The sequence below is a fragment of the Pinus tabuliformis genome, chromosome 3_1 (assembly GCF_031772625.1).
Source record: "Pinus tabuliformis cultivar Carrire ecotype Pingquan chromosome 3_1, CPIR1, whole genome shotgun sequence".
Classification (NCBI taxonomy): Eukaryota; Viridiplantae; Streptophyta; class Pinopsida; order Pinales; family Pinaceae; genus Pinus; species Pinus tabuliformis.
The window spans coordinates 70,542,614-70,569,210 of NC_142301.1; the positions used below are offsets into that span (position 1 = coordinate 70,542,614).

The 26,597-nt window shown below is 40.8% G+C and overlaps 1 protein-coding gene across 1 annotated transcript in view; it reads right to left on the reverse strand.

Annotated features, from left to right (window-relative positions):
* The window catches only part of LOC149185829 (Transducin/WD40 repeat-like superfamily protein), a 193,863-nt gene that overhangs the window by 80,104 nt on the left and 87,162 nt on the right, over nt 1-26,597 (reverse strand). The window contains exons 3-7 of the mRNA XM_089410806.1: nt 22,478-22,690; nt 22,104-22,304; nt 19,356-19,463; nt 19,111-19,248; nt 18,767-19,018 (exon numbers count right to left, since the gene is read on the reverse strand). Of these exons, the coding sequence (XP_089266932.1) occupies nt 18,767-19,018; nt 19,111-19,248; nt 19,356-19,463; nt 22,104-22,304; nt 22,478-22,690 (912 nt within the window). The remainder of the gene's footprint in view (nt 1-18,766; nt 19,019-19,110; nt 19,249-19,355; nt 19,464-22,103; nt 22,305-22,477; nt 22,691-26,597) is intronic.

The window sequence follows — 26,597 nt, forward strand, 5'->3', positions numbered from 1 at the left end:
ACTTTCTATTTTTTAATTCACCCCACTTTAATAAAGACCCACTTAGTCATTTATTTCCAAAGTCACTTTTCCTTTCTAATTTTTCATTTACTTTATAAAAGTTACTTTAAAATTAGACTTAGTAACTTTATCACTTAAAGTCACTTTTAAATTAGATTTAACTTTATAAAATTATAAAGTCACTTTAGGAGAAAAATTAAATTCTTTTCGACACTTTTCCCTAGGCCAAAGATCAAAGCCTAAGGGAACCACCTGTCCTCCGGTACCAAATTTCAACACTCCCTCTTATCGAGGAAGGTGTTCCTCACCACACCCATCTTGTCTCTGAAGTAGACATCCTTGCCCCGTGGTAAGGCTTTGGTAAGAATATCTGCAACCTGCTCATCAATGGAAATATACTCAAGTTTCACAACTCCCTTCTGAACATAGTCTCTGATGAAATGATATCTGATCCCGATATGCTTTGACCTGTCATGAAATACTGGATTCTCCGTGAGTTTAATGCAACTCTGATTATCACAGTAAATCACTGAAGGTCTCAACGGCTGACCAAATAAGCCAAACAACATCTTGCGAAGCCAGATGGCCTCACAACTAGCTAGACTGGCTGCGATATACTCTGCTTCCGCTGAACTCAGTGCTACTGACTGCTGCTTCCGGCTGAACCATGACACTACTGCTGAACCCAACCCAAAACAACACCCTGAAGTGCTCTTCCTATCAGAAGCACAACCTGCCCAATCAGAATCAGTGTATCCTGCCAATCTCACTCCATCTCCCTGCCTGTAGTCCAGACCATAATCCACTGTCCCCTGCAAGTACCACAAAATGTGTTTTGTAGCCACCCAGTGAACCTTCCTAGGCTCACACATAAACTGACTCATCGTGTTGACTGCAAAACAGATATCTGGTCTAGTGTTGACCAAATACATCAAGGAACCAATCAGCTGCCTGTACAATGTGGGATCCACCAACTCGGAATCCGAAGCATGAAGCTTCTTCCAGTTGGTGATCATCGGTGTCGACATGGGTCTACAATCCTCCATGTGGAATCTGCTAAGGATGTCCACAATATACTTCCCCTGCCCCAGGAAGAAATGCCCCTCCTCCTGCCACACCTCCAAACCCAAAAAGTAATGCATCAGGCCGATGTCCTTCATCTCAAACTCCGCCGCAAGATCTCTCTTGCAGTGCTCTATGAGTCTCTCTGCACCTGTAATGATCAAGTCATCCACATACAGCACCAGAATGAGAGGCTCCTCACCAATCACAATGAAGTAAAGGTTCGGATCTGCCTCACTCTTGGTGAAACCCATCCCCTGCAAGTATGTATCTATCCTGGAGTACCAAGCTCTGGGAGCTTGCTTCAGGCCATAAAGGGCATTCTTCAGTCTGCACACATGGGACTCCTTCCCATGCACCTCAAAGCCCTGTGGCTGCTCAATGTACACCTCCTCCTGTATGAAGCCATTGAGAAATGCGGTCTTCACATCCATCTGGTGGATCTTCCAACCCATCTCTGCTGCTATCGATATAATGGAGCGGATCGAAGTATATCGAGCCACGGGAGCGAAGGTCTCCCCATAATCAACTCCCTCTACCTGGGAGAACCCTCTAGCCACAAACATCGCTTTGAATTTCTCAATGCTGCCATCTGCAGCATGCTTTACCTTGTAAAGCCATCTGGAAGTAACCACGGATTTGCCCTCAGGCCTCGGCACCACCTCCCAAACATCATTCTTCATGATAGAAGAATACTCCTCCTGCATGGCCTCTCTCTAGACCTGCTGGCTAGCTGCCTCTTCATAACTAGAAGGCTCAGAGTCAAGGATGCTGGTAACCATCGCCATATAGCTACAAAACCTCTCAGGTGGTCTACTCTCTCTCACCGGCCTCTTCGGCTCAGCAACAGATGTGGCATCTCTCAAGGTGTCCTGAAGCCACTTGGGCTTCCTCTTCCCTGAGCGCACTTCTCCCACTGGAAAATGAAACTCCTCCTCATCATCATCCGTAGCCTGAACTCCTGACTGTCTGTCTGTTGTCCTCCTGCATGCACCTGAACCTGTAGAAGCTGAGGTACCGTGTGAACTGTCCATCAATGGACTCCCTAGTGAACTGCTCTCAATGCTGCCCGGAGCACCACCCCTCTGGCTCGATGAGCCACTGCTCATTGACGGACCCGACATCCTCATAGATGTACCTCCTGATCCTTCTGATCCCTGCCCACTGGATCCCTGCGACTGAATCAACTGCTGCTGAGGGTCTGGCTGATCCAGATACTCTAACTCCCGTGACCTCCTAAAGGCCCTGTCCTCCTCGAACTTCACATCCCGTCTGACAACAACTCTCCTCTGTGCAGGAATGTAAATCCGAAAGGCCTTTGAAGTCTCACTGTAGCCCACAAAGATACCCTTCTCTGCGGTGGGCTCTAGTTTGGTCCTCTTCTCCTTGGGTATATAGGAGTATGTAATGCATCCAAAGATATGAAGATGACCAAGATCAGGCTTCTTCCTAGAGAAAGCCTCCTCCGGAGTCATGTGCCCCAAGGCACGATGCGGACTCCTGTTCTGCAAGTAAACAGCTGTGTTGCAGGCCTCTGCCCACAAGAACAATGGCAACCCCTGATCATGTAACATGGCTTTGGCAGCCCCTATGATGGATTTGTTCTTCCTCTCCGCAACCCCTTTCTGCTGGGGGTTGTAAGGAACAGTGAACTCCCTCCTAATGCCTGCCTCCGCACAATAGTCAACAAACTCTCCAAGGGTGTACTCTCCTCCATTGTCCGACCTCAAGGACTTGATCTTTCGACCTGTCTGAGTCTCCACAAGAGCTCTGAACTCCTGAAACCGCTTGAAGACCTCACTCTTGGTCTTCAAAAAATAAATCCAGGTCCTCCTGGAGTGATCATCAATGAATAAGACATAGTACTCATATCCACTCAAGGAAACATGAGACATCCGACCGCTCACATCGGAATGAATCAAATCAAGTATCCCCGTCGCTCTGCTGTCACTGCTGGGAAAAGGGGATTTGGCAAACTTGCCCATCGCACAACCTCTGCAAGTATCAAAGTGATCAGTACTGAAATCTGGCACACCTGTAGTGATCTCCCGCAATGTCCTCAAGGCTCCATGATACATATGTCCCATCCTGCGGTGCCAAATCTCACACAGCTCAGAACTGCTAGCTCTGCTGTCGGTACTACAGCTCAATGCCAAAAGGGGTTGGAATGCAAACTTGTACACCTTTGCATGGCGTACACCTATCACTCTAGCTGAATCAGCTGGAGTGCCCCTGGGATACATCAACACCTGTCCTCCCCTGAACAGTACCTCATATCCTCTGTCCTCCAAAGCTGAGACGGATATGAGGTTCTTCCTCATCCCTGGCACATAAAGAACCTCTGACACCTTCAAGGGAGGTTTGGACTCCCTCTGAAATGTCACTGTCCCCACCCCGACTGCTCTAACAACTCTGTCATCACCGAGTACTACCTCAATATCAGTGCCACTCTCTGAAAGCTCTGAGAAGTACTCACGGACTCCTGTCATATGACGTGAAGCCCCACTGTCCACATACCAGATACCTGAAGATGCTCCGCTAATCGAGGGAAAAGCATGCTCCGTCTGAACCTGTGTGGCAGGTGATCCTGCACTAGAGGACTCACACGTAGTGAACGCAAACTCCCGGTCAAAACGACCTGCAAAGTTCTCAATCTCTGCTGAAGCTGCCACGTCCTGGTTCTTCCCCTTCTTCTTCTTCTTCTCCGGACACACAACTGCATAGTGTCCCATATTTTGACAATTCCAACACTTCACCTTGGAATAGTCCTTCTGTGTGTTCCCCTGTTTACCTTTACCTTTGCCTTTCTTGCCTCCTGCCACCAGTGCTACGTCCTCATCCTGCTCAACTGGCTTGGCTGCCCCAAGCTGTCCTTTCCTAATCTATGTCTGAATACAATCATCCCAAAACCTCTCCCATGTGGGAAGGGTCTCACGTGCACAAACCCCATCAGCAAAGTTCAACCATGAACGGGGGAGGCCATTCACTGCAATACGCACCAACTCAGTGGATGGAATGGCCTCTCCAATCGCTGCCAACTCATCTCTCACATTGGTAATCTTTGTGAGATATCCAGCTGCACTATCATTCCCCATCTTAATGTTCTTCAGCTTCTCCTTCAAGACCATCTTCCGGTTCTCATTGGTACTCTGGTAGAGATTGGACAATGCTGTCCACATCTCATGGGCATTGCTCTTTCCTCTCACATGAGAAATGCAATGGTCTTTGATTCCGTCTAGAATCAGCCTCTTACCCTTATTGTTCTTCTTTTTATACTCAGCCAACCAGTGTTTTACGAAACGGCCGTACCGAAACGGAAACGGCCGTTTCGTTCCGTTTCATTAAAAAAATTTCTAACCCGGCCTTTGACCCGGCTCGGCTGGCCGAGTCAGCTATGACTCGGCCAAGTCAGCCAATGACTCGGCCGGGTCATAGCTGACCCGGTCAACCCGGCCGGGTCAGGTCAAAAAACGGCCGTTTCATATGAGATATGTTTTTGGTCGTTGCAGTCAGTTTGTGTTTGTGGCAGCTTGACACTGTCAAAGAGAGAGTAGAGTTGCGGCCTGTTGCAGATGTTGAAGTACATCCTGCATTGGATATCTATCAAGTTTCCACAAGGATGTTGAGGTACATCCTGCATTGGTAGTTGAGTCAATCTTGTCCCTTGGTGGTATCCATTTGACTAATGAACCTCAACCTGATCAAGCACGAGAAAGGGAACAAGCTCGTGTTGTCATCATTGTTTTTTGTCTTTGTGCTAAATGGTGTGAGAGTTTACTTTTATCTTGGCTTTCATCATTATTTTTACGTCTTTGTGCTCAAAATCCTAGATATCCTCCCTGTAATGATGATATTGGTAGTCTGCAGCATCAGCGTTGTTGAAATCTAGTATTATACCACACAATGGCTCTGCTCCCATCTTCTTTTACTGCACCATCATACTGGAACATTGAGGCCCACCCACACCTCCAAATTGTCAATAAACACCTCTACCCTGATCGGATCCACCAGAGCAAGACTGATGTTGGAGTCCACTCTTGCTTTCCATATGTTGCTCGTCCTAATATAGATTGCGTAAATGCACTTCCCCTCATAATCAGTTGAATCTCCATATCCAATGGTTGAAGAAAAAAGGAAAACACGGGCAAGAAGATTTTGGATAGGCCATGGCTCTCGACCACATTTCCAAATATAAAGGCAATATATTTTTCAAATCTAATAATATTGCTTCTCTCCATTGGGTACATGAGCCATTTTGATATAATGGATTGGTTCATGAGCCTACTTTGATCATATGTTGTCTTCCATGTATATTATAATGTTGTGTGTTTGAAAACTTGAATGAAAATCTTTAAAATTATGTTTTTTTATAAAAAAAATAAATATTTAATGTATTTTTTACAACGACCGAGTCATTGAAATCGAGCCGGCCGAGTCATTGCCGTTTCCGAGTCCGAGTCCGAGTCGATCCTCGGCCGAGTCCGAATCCGAGTCCGTTTTGTAAAACACTGCAGCCAACTAAGTAACATCAGTGGGCACAATAACAGGGTTCTGTGCGGTATGCACCATGATATCCCAGACTTCTGCCTCCTCAACGATACTCTGCATTCTCTCCTTCCAAACGCTGTAATTTATATGCCCATCCAGCCTATCCTCCACCCTCAATCCCAATGACATCCTGCTGTCCTAAAACTGAAAAATAGCACTGCTGTAGTAAAGATAAAACTGTTGTTTGTGAAAAAATCAGCTTGCTGGAATTTTCTGAGTGAAAAATCAGCAACTGTAATTTTTCCTTTTGCTGTCCCAAACTGCCCTTCAGCACTCAAGCTCTGATACCATGATAAAATTTCTGTTTTCCCACCCCGGTTTTCAGTTTCTCCTTATTTCTCCCATGTAGTTAAATGCCCATTCCCATAACCATACATTTAACAGACTGAAAAAAATAAATATTGCTGAAAACACAAATTCTGGAAATTTTTCAGAATGCTGGAAATTGCAGAATTAAAAATCAGCAACAAAACAGCCATTAAAACACATTAAAACACTGATATTTTTGGTCAACTTGACCCTGGAAAAACCCCCTACAACTCTTGGGGAAAACCAGTTTGAGAGCTCTTCTTTATTTCTGAAAATTGCCTTTTTACAGTGAGAATTATTCAGCAAAAAGTCAGCAAACAAATTTACAACTTATCTCATTTCCCGTGCCTCACAGCAATCTGGAAATTACAACAAACAGGACAGCAATAAATGCTGTACAGCCTCCGTTTTGTGTGCAGAAAAATCAGCAAACTACTCCTCGATTTTTGTGCAAAAATCTGTCTTTCACTATGTGTTGAATCAGCTGTACAAATCTGCTCAACTGCTGCCTTGGAATGTGTGCCAAGCTGTTGTCTCCTTCTCCTCCCTGCTCAGAAATCTCTCTTGCTCTCTTGCTCTCCTTCTCCCAATCTGCTCATGAAAGAATGAATGACATTTTCCTCATTTTCTTCCTTTAATATAACTCCAAGTGACGTTTGGGTGATCCAAATGACTTTTGGGTGATCTCTAAATCCAATGGCTGAAATAGATTTAGATCAATGGTTGAGATTAAATGCTCATTTAAATCTCACTTTCTATTTTTTAATTCACCCCACTTTAATAAAGACCCACTTAGTCATTTATTTCCAAAGTCACTTTTCCTTTCTAATTTTTCATTTACTTTATAAAAGTTACTTTAAAATTAGACTTAGTAACTTTATCACTTAAAGTCACTTTTAAATTAGATTTAACTTTATAAAATTATAAAGTCACTTTAGGAGAAAAATTAAATTCTTTTGGACACTTTTCCCTAGGCCAAAGATCAAAGCCTAAGGGAACCACCTGTCCTCCGGTACCAAATTTCAACAAGTATATGTTTCTGGTTCTATCATGGATAGAAGAGCAATATCATTTTTCTTTGGTGTATTTATCATCCTTCTTCGGGTTTGCATCCCTTCATCTCTATTGCCAATAATCTGCTCTTCTGGATGATATTTCTAGAGAAACTTCATCTTTGAAGGGGTATGAGGTGGTTCTTTTTCCTCTTCTTCTTCTTCCTGATCTATTTCTTCTTTTTCTGGTTCTTCTTCTTCAATGAAAGGATCAACTTCGTGTTCTTGAATTTCTTCTTCTGGAAGGTCTTCATCAATCTTTACATCAATGCTTTCCACTATTTTCCTTAGTCGATTATTGTAGCACTTGTAGGCTTTGCTCCATGTAGAGTATCCAAGGAAGATCCCTTCATCAACCCGAGAATCAAACTTTCCTGGTGAGCCATCATTGATTTTTATGAAGCACTTGCTTCCAAAGATCTTGAAGTACTTTACTGAAGTAGGTCTTCCTTTCCATAGTTCATAAGGAGTTTTTTCACTATTTGGTCTTAATTGAGTTCGATTCAAGGTATAGACAGTTGTCCTGACTGCTTCTCTCCAGAATTTTGGCTACAAATCTGCTGCTAATAGCATTGTTCTTGCCATTTCTTGAACTGTTTGGTTTCTTCTTTCAACTACCCCATTCTGCTAGGGTGTTCTGGCAGCAGAGAATTCTCTTTTAATTCCATGTATTTTACAGAATTCATTAAATTCTTTTGATGTGAATTCTCCCCCTCTATCTATTCTGAGGCACTTAATCTTTGTGTCCTTTTCATTTTCTACAAGAGCTTTAAGATTCTTAAAACACTCAAATGCTTCAGATTTATATTTTATAAAATATATCCACATCATTCTAGTATAGTCATCAACAAATAAAACAAAGTACCTTTCTCCTTGGAGTGCTTGATTTCTAGTTGGTCCACATAAATCAACATGGATGATCTCCAAAGGCTTTGATGTAGAGAACTCCTTGGTCTTGTGGCTAGTTCTGGTTTGCTTTCCATGTTGACATGGACCACATACTCCTTGATTTGGTTTGAATAGCTTTGGGATGTCTCGTATAGCTTTAATCTTGCTGATATTGATCAAGTTCTCGAAGCTTGTATGTCCAAGTCGCTTGTGCCACAGCCAACTTTCATCTGTTTGACTTAAGTAGCATTTATCTTCTTGAATCTTATTCAGAATGTAAATGTTGTCTAGTGTTCTAATCCCTTTTGCCACAAGTTCCCCTGAGGAAGAGTTCCTTATTTCACAGTGTTTGGTGCTAAAGACAACATTATGTCCTTGATCACAAATCTAGCTAACACTCAGGAGGTTGTGTTTGAGCCTGTTTACTAGCAGAGCATTTTGGGCTTTTCCTTTTCCATTGATAAGAGTAACAGTTCCCTTTCCAGCAATTCTGGCAGATCCACTTCCAAAGGATACATTTCCTTCCTTTTTGCTCAATGAGACAAACTTCCTTTTGTCCCCTGTCATGTGTCTGGAGCACCCACTATCCACAAACCAATGATTTTCATTATTTTGAGCATATAGAGCCAGGCCACATTTATCCATGTTGGGATTCTCACTACTTGCTTTTCCTCTTTTGAGTGGGCAATTTTGTTCATAGTGTCCATTATTGTAGCATAATGAGCAAATCAGATCAAATTTGGTCAAGGGATCAAACGAATTGAAGGTTTTGATTTGTCCTTGCCTTTTGGGGCCATATGGTTTGATTATTTGATCCTTTAGCTTTGGTGTTTCACTCTTGCGAGCCATGCAATGTCTAGCTTGATGACCAAAGTTTTTACAATGAAAACAATGTCCAAGAAAGATAGTTTTGTACCTATTGTAGTAGCCACGATTTGAGTCAACTTCCTTCCTTGGAATTACTCTCGCTTCATTCTTTGGATTTGAGATGGGCCTTTGATGGAATACTAGTTTGTATCTGTTGTAATATCCATGATTCAAATCCACATTCTTCTTTGGAGTTATTCTCTTCATTCTTTGGATCTGGGATGCGCCTTTGATGACATACTTTTTCTTCTTTTGGGTTGCTGGAAAGTACATCGGCATAGCTTTTCGCACTATTCTTAGTGCTTGATGATTCTCCTTTAAAACCTATTCCAGACCTGTCATGTTGAGGTTTTTGACTTTTTACGATAGTCTCAAGTATTTGAGAGCTTTTCCAACCCTTTTTAACTTGCTCCAATTCCTTCCTCAGAGATACTATTTCGGCTTCACGTTCTTCGCAAGTCTCTTCTTTTTCTTTTAGCTTTGTTTCCAAGAGATCTTCTCTTCTTCTTGTTTCCTCGTTTTCTACCTTGAGAGAAATGATTTTATTCCGTAATTTCTCATTTTCTTCAATGGCACTTATTAACAGTTCATCTACATTTCCTTCTAGCCCTGAGTCATCATCATTTGTGAATGCCATGAATAATGTTTCTTGGCTTTCATCATGGTCACTTTCCTCATCTGATTTCTTTTTGATGACTACAAATTCATCCTCATCAGACTCATCTTGCTTAGAGAAGAAGTTCTTCTTATTGATCCCTTTCTTTTTGTATACCATTCTTTTAGAATTTCCTTCATCATCACTATCATGTTTATGAGGACATTTTGCAGCATAATGACCTATTTTTCCACATTTGAAACAGATAAGAGGGTACTTACCTTTTAGCTTAGATCCTTTCTTCAGCTTTCATACAAATTGAGCCAATTCGGATTCCACATCGAAGTCATCACTACAGTCATTCCTTTCTTTCCCCTTCTTTGATTTTGAAGCCTTGAATGCTGCATCTTTGGAGCTTGGGCCACCTTTTCTCATCTCATAGGCAGTGAGGATTCCATGGAGTTCATCCATCTTGAGAGTATCCAGATCCTTTGCTTCTTCTATGGCACTTATTTTGGAGTCAAATCTGTCTGGAAGAGATCTTAAGACCTTTTGAACAATGGTACTTTCTTCAATCTTTTCGTCCAATCTTTTAAGAAAGTTGACCACTTCAGCGACTCGGAGAAAGTATGATGCAATATCTTCATCTTCCATTTTCAGACTTTCAAATTGCCTTCTATGAGTTTGAAGCTTTGCCTTCTTGAATTTTAAATCCCCATCGTATAAGCCAATTAGCTTATCCCACATTTCTTTAGCAGAGTTACAATTCGTGACTTTTGTAAACTCGGAATCAGTGATTCCACTAGTGATGGAGTTCAAGGTTTTTGCATTTGCAATGTAGGCTTTCCTCTCGTCTTGATCTGTTGAAAAAGTGGGAGGAATTGGGTACTCATTTAGAACGAAATGCCAGACTTCATGTCCAAGGGACATTAAGTAGTAGGTCATTCTCTTTTTCCAGAAACCAAAATTGGTGTCGTCGAACAAAGGAGGTTTTCCTGACGCTTCATGATTTCTCATCATGACTACGAATCCTTCTTCAAGCTGTTAGGCTAATATGAAAAAGCCCGCTCTAATACCAATTGTTGGAAATACTAGGGGGGGTGGTGAATCAGTATTTCTTTTTAATTGTTCCTTGTTTCACCAAAACATTTATATATGGAACACAGAAATAGAAAGTTGGAATAAATGCTTTTATTAACACAAACAGTGCAATGAAATAGGTACAATATATAAATGGTTGCAATCAGTTGCCAAGCACCAACTTGGACTTTAGTGAGGCTCCAACCTCCAGAGCACCAACTCTGTTTTGCCAAGGCAATAGTTCTGCGCTTAGGAGCACCAACTCCCAAGGATTCCAATCCTTTCAATTCTGAGGCTCCAACCCCGTGGGCTCCAGCCCTAACCTGGTATAAGCTGTTTTTGTTGTAGTTCTCTGCTCCCAAGACTGCTGAGCTTCTACTTCACTCTTGTTCTGCCACTTCTCCTACCTCTCTTGCCTCTGCCTAAACTTTAGCTTCCTCTCGCTCTGATTATACGCACACACGCAATCCTTTCCTTGTTTTTCCTGTTTTATGTATTCTTGATGCCTCTGACTGTTCATTTCTGCTTTCCACTAGCTCTTCGGCTTCTTCAACGCTCGCTTCAGCTTCCTCTGCCCTAGTTTGTCCTTTGGCTTCCCTCTTCTTCATCGCTTTGGCTTTTCGGTTTCCTCTGTGCTGGCTTACCCTTCGGCTTCCCAACTTTTCGGCTTCCTCTGTCTCTTCGTGTTCACCAACACTTCAGGGACACGTTGATTCAATCAGTGAGAACCGGAAATACTCAGAGAAGATTGTTTGCATTTTAAAAACTGTAACAGAGGCCCTTTTTTAATAATAATGTGCAAACAGCGGACTTTATTGTTTACGGAGAGATTTCATTGGTGAGATTGTACCAACAAGGAGGCCCCCACCTGCCACGTCACCATCGCAATCGCAATTGGCTCTGTTCAGGCCTACTGAACTATCGGAACCTTTATTTATGCATTTTTGGCCTTCAAACCCTGCGCAATGCAATTATTTAAATACACAGGAAATATATGAAAATCCCGACCAAAACGCTTAAGGGCAGACTTCAAGGGACTCTACATTCGCATCTACAATTGCTTTGGGTCCGCCTTTGGTCGCTATCGCGAGCCCACCATCGATCTGCGGGGTTCTCAATCCAGTGGTCGATATTCATTTTCGGGTGGCCCAGAAGTACGAAGGCTACCTTCCCGATGAAAGCGGTTTCTCTCTTTCCTCTGCCAGCCACACGTTGCCCATTGTATGGGATCGGGCGGAGCTAGCCCAAAACCGTTTACTGCCTAAGGCCCGCCCGAAATCCCACTTACAGAACTCAAGTATTAAAGGGCCGCTTCTAAAAAACCTTTTGGTTCTAGTCGTTATCGCTTCGAGGCTTTTCCTTTGTATTTCGGTTTTTACACCGAAACCCGCCAATACACTAAAAATCCCTTTATGCACGGAACTCAAAACTTATACAGTCGGGTTTATAAAACCCATTGGGTCCGGCTGTGTAATTGCAATCGGCAGTAGCGGCTTCTAGAGGTCCTTTATACGTCGAGCCCATGACATCGTCGATGGCCGACGACCGATTCTCCTGTGGATGCGATATAGCATTGAGCCATGTTACAATCGGACCATCGGGTCCGCGGCATATATCGCAATCGACGCTTTCAAGGGTGACACCCCTTTGTATTATTGCGATGGGCGGATGCGATATAACATTAAACCATTGTATAATGTTGCAGCGGGTCCGCAACCTATCGTAGTTATATGATATTCATGTAAACTCCGCCTCCGATAGTGTATATTGCATATACCTATGTTTTTGTGTTTTCGGCCTCCGATAGTGTATTTGCATACATATATGAGTTTTCTGCCTCCATTACTGTATTTGCATACATATATGAGTTTTTTGCCTCCGATAGTGTATTTGCATACATATATGTGATTTCTGCCTCTTTTAGCTCTTCCGCCTCCTTTAACTCTTTTGTGGCGTATATTGCTCCCGATAGTGTATTCTTTGGCATACATTGCTCCCGATATAGCTCCTTGGCATATATTACTCCCGATATGGCTCTGGTAGCTCCGATAGCCCTGTTTTGCTCCTCTGATAGCTCTGTTTGCTCCTCCCTTTTGCTCCTCCAATAGCTCTATTTATTCCTCTCTTTTGCTCCTCCGATAGCTCAGTTTGCTTCCTCTGGCTCCTCAAATATTGTCATATTGACATCAATGACAATCTATGTCAACATTCATGTCGGCCTCTAGTCGGCCTAAAAGAAGGAGACAGACTCCTATATAAGGAGCCATTCGACCTCCTCAAAAGAGCATAATATCATCTCTGAAATCTACGAGGAAGAGGATAAGAAAAGGGTACGAAAAGACAAGGGAAGAGGCCTCCAAGCATAGCGAAGAAGAAGGAAGAAACACCGAAGGTTTAAGGATTGTTCTAGGGCTAAAAGACAGTCACACATGCGAAGAAGGAGAGGGTCTTCCTGCTGCCATAACAGCCCTCTATCACAGACATACAAACTCCATTGTTTGGGTGCAGATCATAGGCCTAAAGAGCCTCCCACTCAAGCGAGAAAGAAAGGAAGGAGAGCGAAGTAAATAGGGCTGATCTGAAGCTTATAACAGCCACATGTGCGAGAAAAGAAGGACAACCTGCGGTCATCACAATAGCACTATCACAACCACATATATCCCATTGTTTAGAGTTCAAGCTAGGCCTACGAAGACTTATCTCTCAAGCATGGAAGAAGGGTATGCAAGCGAAGAAGGGAAGACAAGTCTAACATAGTTTTGTGAGGAGAATCACTCACACGTGTGGAGAATTAGGGCTGCATTGTTGCTGCCCTAAGTCTACAACAGTTGCCGAAAGAAGTGCCGAAGGGAGGAAGACAAAGTGCTGCAAGAGGAAGTGATCTTCAAAGGATTTGACTTGTGCTTGGAGGATCTTCTTGTAAGGGGTCTAGGGTTTAACATTGATCAATAGAAGCTTCAATAAGAGAAATTCACTAAAGGGTTTTCCTCTCAAGAGAAGAGAGGTTTTGGCCCTGTACGAGAGCCAACATCTAGTGTTCTTGTTTTTAGATTTTGGTAGCAGTTTGATGAAGTACACACATATGCTCTAATAATAAGAAGAAGAAGAATAAGCTAATAAGGAAAAGTAAAAATACTCCACAAATTGTTATCAAAGTAACGAAGAATCACACTACACTACTTTGCCCTAGATTCTTCAACAGTCTCTGTGTCCATATACCTACCACCGTCACGGTTATAGTAAATAGCGTTGAAATATTTCATTATATATATTCAAAATATATATAAAGTTCAAGTTCCATCTAAAGGAAGTCATAAAGTTTGTATAAATTTTAGGTTCCATTTATAAGAAAGTTAATGAGGTTTTATTAAACGTTCAATTGAAGAGAATTATTAAAAAAAATCGCCAAGTCAGTCAAGCCTTTATATAAAAAAAATTGAAGAAAAAGTACAAGGGATTACAAGTCAACACTTGCCACGTATTTTAACAGTGAGTTAGTGAAATAAAACAAGAACTACTTTTAAAATTTTACTAAATATTAATTTAGTGGAATAAAATATATATATATATATAGAAAGAAAAAAAAAAAAATAGGAAAGAGTGTATCTTTTTATATTCTCAAATCTCATTATAAACAAAAGGAAGCAATTTATAAAATAAGAATAAGAATAAAAGGGTTGCCTTTTAAACCCTAATTCCATCTCAAAACAAAACAAAATGGAGTCAAACATTGAAGAGAAAAGAAGGGATTCTCATCTTGAAATGAAGAAAGAAAGATTCCCAGAAACTTCATATAACTATGCCTCAGTGCTATTTAGAATTAAAGGGTCTATTACGAGAAAAGATGATACTATCGCTATCTCGCTAGCCAAAGATAAAAATTATATAAAACCTAAAATCGCAAACCACTTAGTGATTCTCGAGTCAAATATAATTGAAATATTAGATTGTTATGACAACAAAAAATATGACATAACCAATTCACAATTAAATATTGGAGATTATATATTCATATCACAATTCTCAATTCAAAACCTATGGAGTGATCAACGTGACATTATTTTAGGTTCAACCTAGATAGAAACCCTAGGTTCCTTCACCCTAAATATGAAAAAGAAGTTTTTGACATTTTCATACAGAAAGAAAAAAATAACACTACAAGATGTTACGTTGAAGCCAAATTCAGTAACACCAGAAGACATACAAGATATTTCAAAAGTAATTTTTCAAGAAGGTGAAAAAGTACTACAAAATATGCAAAGAGAAGTTGAGAAGATCACTACTAAAAAAAATGAAGAAGTTTCTCAACTAAAAGACCATAGTGAAAAACTACTAACGCAAATTAAGAAGCTTAAAAAGGACAAGAAGTCAATGGAAAACATGGTACAACAACTTATCGAGAATGAAGCATTGAATGTAGAAGTCCAATTTGAAGATAAACGAATAAATACCGATCGAGTGAATATCACAACTCAAGAAGAAGACAAGCTAGTTGAAGAAAAGACACACTTAGATGTTGTAGTTCAGACGATGAACATCACAAGTGAAGGTTCTATAACCAGCTCAACAACATCGTCACCTGAAGTAAATCAGAATATTGTCACACACATGATAAAGAAAAGACAAAACAAAAGAACTACTTATCTACATCCGAATCACAAAAATAGGCATCTCAATCAATCTACAAAATTGTATCACTTAGAAGTTAGAACATAAACAACAAACTTATGTTCCACAGAATATTGAAGTTTGCACAATTCAATCCAGTGATAATAGTTCATTTCAAGTTTCCAGTAACCGCAAGATTCCGCAGAAGATTGATTTTGAATGGTCAGATCCTTTCTCGATTCGACAATTTTACTCATCGCTCAAAGGATCCTATCATTAGGTATCAACAAAGATGACAATTCTGACATGAAAAGACATTCGAAACAAACAAAGAGATCAAGCCTTTTCATTAGTAAGCTTTGAGGACAAAGCTTTTTGAAGAGGAAGGAGATGTTATGAATAAAATATAGATATAAATAATGTAAATATAAATAATAATAATTAATTAGTGATTAGTTAATGAAGAGATATGTCCCTAAGGACATGACCGTTCATAAAGGGACAACTGCCTAGAGTATATAAGCAGGCCCTCACTTTCACTTGCAACATCATTCTAATTCATGCACTTTAATATATATTTGTGTATCTTCAATGGAGATCTTCATATTCCAAGTCTTCTGGAATGTTTAACTTTCTATAACGAACCTTGTTCATAACATTGGTATCAAAGCATTCCTCTGGGTATACGAACTTTGTCCGTTACACTTTCCTATGCAATAGTGGTTAGATGTAAGTTCACTCTCTATGCAATAGTGGTTAGATGTAAGTTTGTTCTCTATATTAGTGCTTTCACAAATAACAGAAGTTGCATGTACATCAAAACTAGAAATAGGATTAGTTAAGGACTGAAAGAGGTCTCAGACAGGGCTGCCCCCTCTCCCCTTTACTATTCCTGATTGTCATGGAAGGACTCAGTAGACATATTGACCTGGAAAAGAGAGAAGGTAGACTTGGGGGCTTAAAAATAAATGACTTCCGTCACCTCACTCATCTACTTTTTGTGGACGATGTCCTCATATTTCTTGATGGCAGCATCAAAGGCTCAACCACCTTCTCATCTGTACTTTCCCTCTTCTCATTGGCCACCAATATGCAGGCAAATCATGGGAAATCCACCATTACTCTAGCTCTCACTTCTATTCAGGAGTCTTGCTTTTCTCAGCAACATTTTCCCTTTTGTATCCTTCCTCTTGACCGTGGATTCAAATACCTAGGTTTTTGGATCAAACCCCTCAGCCAAAAGATAGCAGACTGGATCTGGTTGGTTATTAAGTTGGAAAAAAAGCTCACAAATTGGTGCCACAGATTCTTATCCAGAGCAGGTAGATTAGTCCTTATCAAATTGGTCTTGGAGGCCACACCAGTATTTTGGATGGCATTGGCATGGATCCCCAGAAATATCCTTGCACGTCTGCAACAGATTTGTAGCAAATATCTATGGAACGGTCAATAGGATAAGAGAATGTTTGCCTGGGTCAGCTGGGCCAAGATTGCTCTGCCCAAAAAATGGGGAGGATGGGGTCTGAAAGATCTTGCTCTTTTTGCACAAGCTCTGGCTGCAAAAATGGGTTGGACTCTACTAACTGGGCAGAATCTTTGGACCTCTGTCACTTACTATAAGTACATTTGGCCTCTCCCGATCATGGATTGGATTTGCATGCCTCGTTGGCCAAGGACAGGTATATCATCAGTCTGGAAGGCTCTCTTACACTCTATCCCCATCATTCACAACAATCTGGCCTGGAGAATAAATGATGGAACAAAAGCTCGTATAGGTCTGGATCCTTGGACCGGGGGGGAGGAAGATTTCAACTACCGAGAGAGTTAATTCAATTTCTCAATCAGCAAGAGATAAGGGTCATAGCCCACATCGCAAATCAGGAGAACACTACCATCTTTGCACAAGGGTGGAAATCTGCCCAACAGCTCAGTATACCTCCTCAATGGCACCAAGAATGGCAAGACTATACAACTACTCTGATCGAATCCCACATCAGGATAAAGGAAGGCCCTGATGAACTAGTTTGGAGTCTTGCGGAGAATGGATTATACACCCCTAAGGCAGGCTACCTCGGGCTTATATCAAACAGACAACCAGAGCAGGTTCATGCGTGGTGGTAGAGCATTTGGAAGCTTGGTTCCCCCCCAAGAACTAAGTTGTTCTTCTAGTGTGTGCTCAGTAACAAGGTCCCCACCGGGGAATCCCTATCGCACCGCGCTTTCCAAGGTCCACACTAGTGTGTCCTTTGTAAGAAATCATCGGAATCTACATAACACCTCTTTCTTCGCTGCGAAACACTGGGTAGCCTCTGGCAGACCGTTTCCTCTTCAATCCAATTGACTAGTAAATGGGAGGGCGAAAACATATGCAGAGCCTGGGAAGTTTGGTGTAATTTGCACCGCGGGACTAAACTATTATGTCTCCCTCTCCTCATCTGCTAGCACACCTAGCTAGCTCGGAACAGAATAATTTTTGAAAACTCTGCTGTTAGATGGCCGCACATCTCGGCCCAGATCATTTCGGCTTTCCATGAACTGCTTGATCCCTCCGATTCCCAGCCTAGGAGACCTCGTGCTCCTCCCCCCATTGACAAAAACACACCTTGGGCTTTTTTTGATGGAGCCGCACAGAACCAAGGATGTGGGGGTGGATTTATTCTATACCTCACGGATCAGCATTATTTTAAGGTTAAGATGGGGCTTGGAAATGGAACAAATAATTTTGGAGAACTCATTACACTTCGACACCTACTACATTTCTCTCTTGGTCATGATTGCATGAACCTACAAATATTTGGAGACTCAAAAATCATAATAAATTGGTTCAATAATATTATTGTTTCTCATTCTCATACTCTCAGTAATATATTGGATGAAGTGAATATGTTCAAAGCTCAGTTTAACACTATTTCATGTCAACATATTTACAGGGAACATAACTGCTGTGCTGACAGGATTTCCAAGGAGGCCACGATATTACCCAGAGGACAGTGGTTGATACACGAACAAAGGGGTACAAATGAGTACCGTTACCATCACAGGCCCTACATTGATCAGATATATCATAGGGCAGAGAGTCCCTAAATTTTGCAACTTTTGGACATGCACAGACTACATATATGTATATATTTACAGTATGTTTTTATTTATGCTTATCTTCAAACCATATATTTATGGACTTTGCCCTGCGTGGTAAAGGTATATATTCTTGTAGATATCAGTTTAACAGTCTCATAAGAACACCCTGCGTGGTGAAATGCTGAATAGATACACATGCACCAAATATTGGAAAGGCACAGCTCCATTTTTGACTGATGGATGAGGTCAAATGATGCATATGCTGAAAAGCATCTACTACATGTAATTTTTCAAATATAATGAAAGATTACGATTTTTCCAGTGGAAAAAAGGATTAGTTAAGGGCTATGGAATTGACACCATGCCAGCATTTTGTGAAACCTTTTGAGAGTGTCCTTGTAGTGATCAACAATGTTATGTATAGTGGATTAGGCCCTAGAGTGATAGGAAATGACATTTGAAGGCAGCAATAGGAAAAGATGCCTGATATATAGGTTTATTAAACTTAGTACTTATACTTGTTCAGAAGATTATATGCAGTACTCAAATTTTGATTGGAGAATAAACAGCACAACTTTCTGCTAGGCTTTATATTCATCACTTTAAGCTAGCAAAAGACTAGAATTTCGTGTCCAGCAGTGCAATGGTACACTAAAAGAATAAAATCAAGAATACTTGCCTGATTAAGCCGTGGATGCCAAGTACAACGTACAACACTGTGCACTGGGGACACACCAATTCTTAACACCAATTCCAGTGTTTGCCTATCATAGAAACATAATAAGCCTCCAGAATTACCATCCCTTTCAACAGAGGTCCCTGTAAATATTAACCTCTCATCTGGACTAAATGCTACATTAGTTTGAGCATAGTTGTTTGGAAGATCCCTGAATACTTGCATTGGAGTTATAGCCTTCCGTAGATCCCAAACCTGAAGACAGATAGAATTTAATAACTACAGCACATCAAAAAGAGAGAAGCTACAAAAAGAACAGCAACAGAAAAGATATATACAATAATTACCTTGAGTGTTTCATCAGTGCTTCTGGTCAGAAGGATATTTCCATCAGCAGAAAACTGGAGACCTGTGATATCGTCATCATGTCCCTTGGCAACATATAAATCTGGTCTGCTTCCCCATCCTGGTTTAAGATTCCACACCTGCAATGTGGATAAATTGCTTGGATCAACACTATAACCAGTCTTTGATAATACAAAGCAACATTTTTTCTCAATTCAAAATCAGCACATCTAGAAATATAATGCACCTGTATTGATCCATCACCAACACCACCTGCAATGCATTTCCCATCACGACCCCATGCACAAGCAGTCACTGGTACTCTTCCAGGTTTCGCAAGTTTAGGCTTAATGACCTGAAACCCAAAATGAGATTTGCTATGTTAGAATTTAGTATACATCAAAAGGACATAGAGCTGTACAAAAGGTTTTTAAAAAGCTTAATTCAGGACATTAGTTTGGTCTGCACATAATATCATTCAAATAAAATAAGCTAGCTACCATTAGCAGTTCCTTTGATAAATCATAAAATTTAAAGGCATTCTTGATGAATCAACTTAAAGTCCTAAACAGTGTTCTCTAGCTACTTCCATAAGGTGCAGAACCACTTGAGCTTTGTCTTATGGGAATTCAATTAAAATCAAGCAAAAGAAATATATAATAGTTTTGCTTTGAAATGTGCTACCAGATGGAAGGTGTTACCCCTCTCTTTGGCAGAGGGTAGCCCTTGTGCATTTCTTCACTAACCCTTGCACTTTTTGCTTAGGAGTCTGGACAGCTGCGGCGCGCACTCGTTTTCATGGACACCGATGGAGGATTATATTTATTGATGGACAATATGATGTGGCACTTGATGATGCCTAAACTCTTATTGAGGCATCGTTGAGTTTGGTCATGGCATTAGTTTCATTCATATTTTTGGGCATCTTCACATATCCTAATGCAGTTCACATTTATCGAAGCAGTAAACAGTTCCCAAGACATTGGTCAAAATTATTTGGGATATTCTTCATGAACCAGAGCTTCTCATGCCATGCCACATTCCAGATTTCTGAAAACTCACCTTATTCACTCATTTTGAGGCATGTGTCACATCATTTGATGGTATGTCCACCGTGGAGTTTGCATGGAGGTTTCATTTGGCACGTGTGGCCTTGTTAGTCCATCCCTTGACTTAGAGAGGACGTTGGCATGATTTAAAGAGGGTGATTGCACTTGTTTGGCTTCAAATTTGATATCTTGGGGCTAATTTAAATGAGGCCGTCCAATTTTGAGGGTTACATCCATCACTTTTAAAACTCCTTTGCCTTGAAGAGTCATGTGTCCACTTTAAAGGGTCCCTAAAACCTTTGCACTACACATGAAGAAGAATGTAGCCTAACACATGGTATTTGGAGCTGATTGGAAGGGGCCGACCCCTCTTGAAGGAACTTATTCATGATTTTGGGGAATTTTTCACTTTGGAAGTCACACATCCACCTTTGGAGGAGACCTAAAGAGATTTAATTGCATGATTCAAGGAATTAGTTAAGGATCGTCTCTTTGGAAGACTTTGGAGGCTAAATGTTGCACCTTCGAGCTACATACTTCCTTCTTTAGAGGAGATGTCCCTCTCTTTGTGGGTTATTTCATCTTTGATCACTGCACATGTGGCTTGACCACTTTATTTTATTGTTTTTTTGGACTATATAGTTGTAGGAAAATTATATTTTACTTTTCTTAGGCTAGATTTGAGGATCTCACATGAAATAGTACTATTCTATTGTAAAGGAAGCTGAGCATCACTCTATAACTAGAGATGCCCTTACTCATTATCTATCACTCCTGGTTGGATTTTTGGAGCTTCCACTCCTTGGAGCTTAAATGATGTATCTTCCTTAGAGCATATGGCTGTGAAAAGGGTTCTTTCTTTGTGGACAATTGTTGTCAAGTCTTGAAGCTTCTCTATCTTGGTTATCATTTGGTGCATAAGAACCAATGGTGAAATGTTCAAGTCTTCTACAAGCCTCCAAGATTGATCCAAGAGGTAAGTCTACCACTTGGAAGGAAACTGTTCTAGGGTTTTTCCTTCCTTCTTCCTTTGTTGGATTGGTGATTATTTGGTACCTTGCTTTGTTCTTTCTTTTGGTTCCCTGGCGAGAAGTATTAAATATATTCATCAAATAATAGTTGATCTTGCTGGTGAAAGTTTTTCCATCAAGATTATCTTCTCGTAGACCTTGATTTCCATTGTTAATCTTGATTGAGTAAAGGATTACTCTTCCTACTTGTTCTATTCTAAGCCTACACCTTAATGAAATAAACCAACTCTTGAGAGGGTTTCTTCTTTGATTCACCTTGATTCCATTGCCCTTGTTGGATTTGGCACTTGCCATCGGCTCTTCATCGAGCCAACAGACTTTGTTGAGTTCCTTCAGTGTTATTCACTTAGCCTCAGATGTTAGGAAAGATGGGTCTGATCCTCAGGCCTATTAGCTCCTGGATCTTCTCCGCTAGGGCCAGATGTTGATTTACTTCATGCATTGTATCTTTTATAGGAGACTGTTTGGTTCTCTCGCTTTGTATATACGTCAGTGTACTCAACAGTCCCTTTGACCTACTTTGTGGTCATTAGTTGGACATAAATATAATTATCTTATCTTATCTATTCCCTTCCATCACTTGTTTCAAAATCCTAAAAACCCCAAAGTTCCATTTTACTAAGGCTACTCTCAACTTCACCTTGTGCTTCATTGCTTGGTCTTAGTAATCCTACTAGACATACCTGCCTTGAGCTGGAGGAGAAGTGGCCTCAACTGCAGAGGATAGGTGACAGTCATGACCATCCCAACAGTTGCCCTTGATTTGTACCTTGTGGATTAGGGTTTTATCATTAAGTACAATTTGAGTGGTAATGGATGGAATACTTCATTAATTAGAAAAGGAGTACAATTTAAAATGAGATTTCTTAGGAAATGAGAAAAAGTCAAAAGCTGGGCAGTGAAATGCATTCAGACCTGCTTCTGACTATTAAAGTCATTTACATCCCAAATGCGAAGAGAACCATCCTCTGAGCACGTCAATATTGTTTGCTTCTCCTTAGGGTGCCATTCTCCACATGTCAGGCCTGATATATGCCCCTTCGTATTCTTAAGGTCACGCAAATACATGTCACCTTTGACAAACTCTCCTAAAGTGAGGCCATCACGATCAAAAATCTGCATCAATAAAACAAAAACTTCATTAGTTTTACATCAAAATGTCTGCACATAAAGTTTTAGAAGACAGTTGTAAAAGAAGGCATAAACCCATTTTTCTTTAAAAGTTAAAACTCCTGTCAGTAAAAGAAATTATGAAATAAAGAAGCAAAAAAAATATTAGAGCAATACACCTTTGCCTGGGCTGATCCAGTTACACACAAAAATCGATCAGAAGTTGGGCTCCAGCTTAAACTACGAACTTGATGACCTTCAGCTGGTTCTAGTTGTCTAAATGACTTCAGCTGAGAAGTCATACCTTGAAAATCATACATACGAACAGAATAGTCATAGCTACCTGTAAGAACCCGTGATCCTGTGTGGTCAATAGCCAAGGCTGAAACAACCTGCACCCAGTTCCAATGACAGGTCAAGTACTTTACACCTTTTCACCACAACTTTCCGATTACAAGGATCTTTATATACTGGAACAATCTTCACAAAAAATCTGTACTTATAATATTGGGCAATCAGAAACAGAATATACGCATTCACCAAGGTAAGAGAAAGCATTTCAATGCAAAACAAATTGACTTGAATAATGCTGTCTAATATATAAGATATACATTTATTTGTTCTAAATCAGAAAAATCTCCACCACTAAGAGAATTACGAAATGAGAAATAATATAACAAAAACAATTAAAATGGAAAAATAATTCCACAGGATTAAAGAAGGAAAATTAACATTAACAGAGGCATTAAAAAGACTTCCCTCAACCATGGGACAGCAAAGGAAAATCTTGGGAGAGAAGGCCAAATTCTATTTAGATTTGTCTGCTGTGTAGGGCAAAAGAACCAAACAATGTAGCAGAGGCCCTTGGATTAAAAAGATTTCCCTCAACCACAAAGCAGCAAAGGGAAATCTGGGGAGAGAATTCCAAATTCTATTTAATTTTCTGGTGTATAGAACGAAAAACCAAATAAAGTAGCAGAGGGCCTTGGTCTTTTTACAGGCTTGGAATTGACCCTTGAAATTGACAATGAGATTCAGCATCCAAAATATTCAAGTGGCAAGTGACTCAAAGCTCATGACTAACAATGGGTCATCTAGACATTAACCCCATATATTGTCATCTTTACAATAATATTTATGTTATGAGGAAATTTTTAATATACTGTACAGGCCAATTGAATAGCCAAGCATGGGACAAATCTTCGCAAAGAAGTTTCAGATTTAATTCAGGTTAGAGGAGGTTTTGGACCTGCATCTCCCAGTGCGCCCTCATGAAGCTGTGATGACCTTTTTAACCCTGCATTCTCCAACGAAGTAGCATTCTTGTTCAAGTGCATCACTTGCGGACCTTTCTCATGGTCTGGTGCTCTGCCAGGCCTTCTTCTAAATGCTTATTTTCTAGCTTGTGCCTGCCATTAACCAGCATACCTCCCCAGCGGCATATTATTAACATTGATAGTCTGGTAAAAGAGGTCAAGGAGCTCTTTCTAGAGTTGAAAGCCGTTCAATCTCAATTTGAGACCATGCAGTCAGAAATGCATACTTTGTGAAATCCTCCACGAAATGCAGCAGACAGTTCTTGTCACTTGGGATGCGAAAGCAGAAAGCCCGTTGATATTGTAGACAAATTCACTATAGCAGACCTAATAGATCACTAAGAAAGAATCAAGGGACTGCAAGCAAAGCCTCTATGCCTCAGATAGCATTGAACATTTTAACAAAGGATATTTTAATTTAATGTAGAGGCCAATTAAATAGTGAAGCATGGGAATCATCAAGGGAGTTTCAGAGTTATGACAGGTGAGGGGAGGTCCTGGCTATGCATCACCCAACACACCCTTATGATTTTGTGAAGACCCTTTTAACCCTGCATCCTCCAATGAAGTAGCATACTTATTCAAGCGCATCACTTGCAGAGCTTCCTCACAGTCTGGTGCTCTGCTAGGCTGCCTTCTCAATGCTTATTTTCTAGCTTGCACCTGCCATTATCAGCATGCCACCACAGCACATGTTCTCAACATTGCTAATCTGGTCAAAGAGCTCAAGGGGTTCTGTCTGGAGTTGGATACCATCAAATCTCAATTTGAAATCATGCACTCAGAAATGCATACTTTATGAGGCTGTCCAGGAATTGCAGCAGACTGCTCTAGAGATATGAAAGAAGAGAACCACTGGTATTGTAGATAAACTCACTATAGCAAACCTAGTAGATCAATTAGAAAAAGAATCAAGAGACTGCAAGCAAAGCCTGCATGCCTCAGATAGCACGTAACTTTATAATAAGGAGATTTTTAATTTAATGTTGAGGCCAATTGAATAGACAAGCATGGGACAAATCTTCACAAAGGAGTTTCAGAGTTAAGTCAGGTGAAGAGAAGTCTTGGTTCTGCATCACCTAGTCCACCCTCATGATGCTGTGAATACCATTTTAGCCCTGCATTCTCCAAAGAAGTAGCATTCTTGTTCAAGTGCATCACTAGCAGACCTTCCTCACAGTTTGGTGCTCTGCCAAGCCTTCTCCTCAATGCTTACTTTCAAGCTTGTGCCTTCCATTATCCAGCGTGCCTCCTTGATGGTATATTAACTGTCAAAATTTGGATCCTTAGATGACTAAGGTCCTTTTGAGCTCCATCAAACAAGTAGACTACTAAATTTAATTGATGCTGAAACTAAATTTCAGACCATAACATCAATCATGCAATAGCTAAAAATGAAACAGTGGAAGCATAAAAATTCATTTCACGCATACACAAGTAATTACTCCTTAACAGAGTGGAGTGTGATGGAGCTGGGACCTAGGTTTACTGAGGAGTTAGGGTTGCAAAGCAGCGCAGGCCGCCGCCGCCACCTGTTGGGCGACAAGGATACTCTGCCGGATGGACGAGATGTGGCATCTGCAAGCCAAACCATAAAAGCATGGCGCTCCATGCTGAAGAAGGTTGCAGCTTTGGGCAGAGAGATCTTGATTCAAAGGGATGCAATGCCCGCTATGATTCGATGGGTGATGGAAATACTGTGTGGATCTCTCAAATCCATGAACGTTTTGGCAGTAATAAAGTAAAGAACCTCCATCCGGCGGATCACGATATGCACAGAATACGGAAGTGCTGAAAACAGTGTGCCCATTTGCTGGGCTTTTCCTGAGGACATGACCCATGACGCCCGGATGGGAATTTCGGTTCCCCGACCCTGTCATGGGTGTGCAGGAGCCGTCATTTACGGCCACACATAGCACAGATTTTCCAGGTAAATCCCTCCATCCTCACCAATCTAACAATTTTGAGCTGAACGAAACATAGGAAGAGCCGGATCAGGGAATCTTCTAGATTTTCATTAAAAATATTAATTGGAAGTTCTGGATTCAGGGCTCAGACTCGGTCAAAAAGCTGAAGCAGCACATTGAGAGCAGAATGGGCATCCCTACAAATTCCCAGTGCCTGCTGTTCGAAGGGAAGATGCTTCAGGATTTTTCCCAGATAAAGGACTACCACATCACAAGCAACTTTACCACAATCATGAACTTGATGCTGCAAGGAGGAATTGTGGGACCCAGAAACTCTAGTGGATCTGCCTCCTACAAGGATGAGTCGCAAGGAAAGGCTTCTAATCCTACAAACCCACCTCAATACAACCCAGGACCCAGGACCCCAGAGGTAAACTACCTTTTTTCTGCTCTCCAATCCAAGGTTGTTCTATGAAGGTTCAATGGCTTCTGGCCTAGATCTGATGCTTTACACTGCCCCTAACTGTGATATCTATTTATGCTCCAAAGGTTTTGTTATTGTCCAATTTGATACTCAAGAAGGCTTGGAGAAAGTTTTGAATGAGGGCCCTGGTTTTGGGAAAGAGCAGGGCTCTTCATCACCCATTGATTTCCAAATTTTGATGCCTCAGAAGTGGTGGTTATGAATAAAATATAAATATATAAATAATAATAAAGAATATTTAATTAAATAGTAATTAGTTAATCAAGAGGCATGTCCCTAAGGACATGACCATTCATGAAAGGGAACCTGCCTAGGTATATAAGGCATACTCTCATCTGTAACATCATCATCTCATATCAATTCTTTTATATACTATTCAATATACAATTACTTGTCCTACAATGGATGTCCTTATCTTCAAAATACTCTGAAGATTATTACTACATAAATGAACTTTGTTCGTTACATTGGTATCAGAGTTGTTTGACCCTCTGGTCGCTCCACCGCTGTAGAGAACCAGTTGGATCCGGCCCTTGGCCATCAACATTCCATCAACCTTGTTGTCGTGAAATTGAAAGCATTTCACTATAGA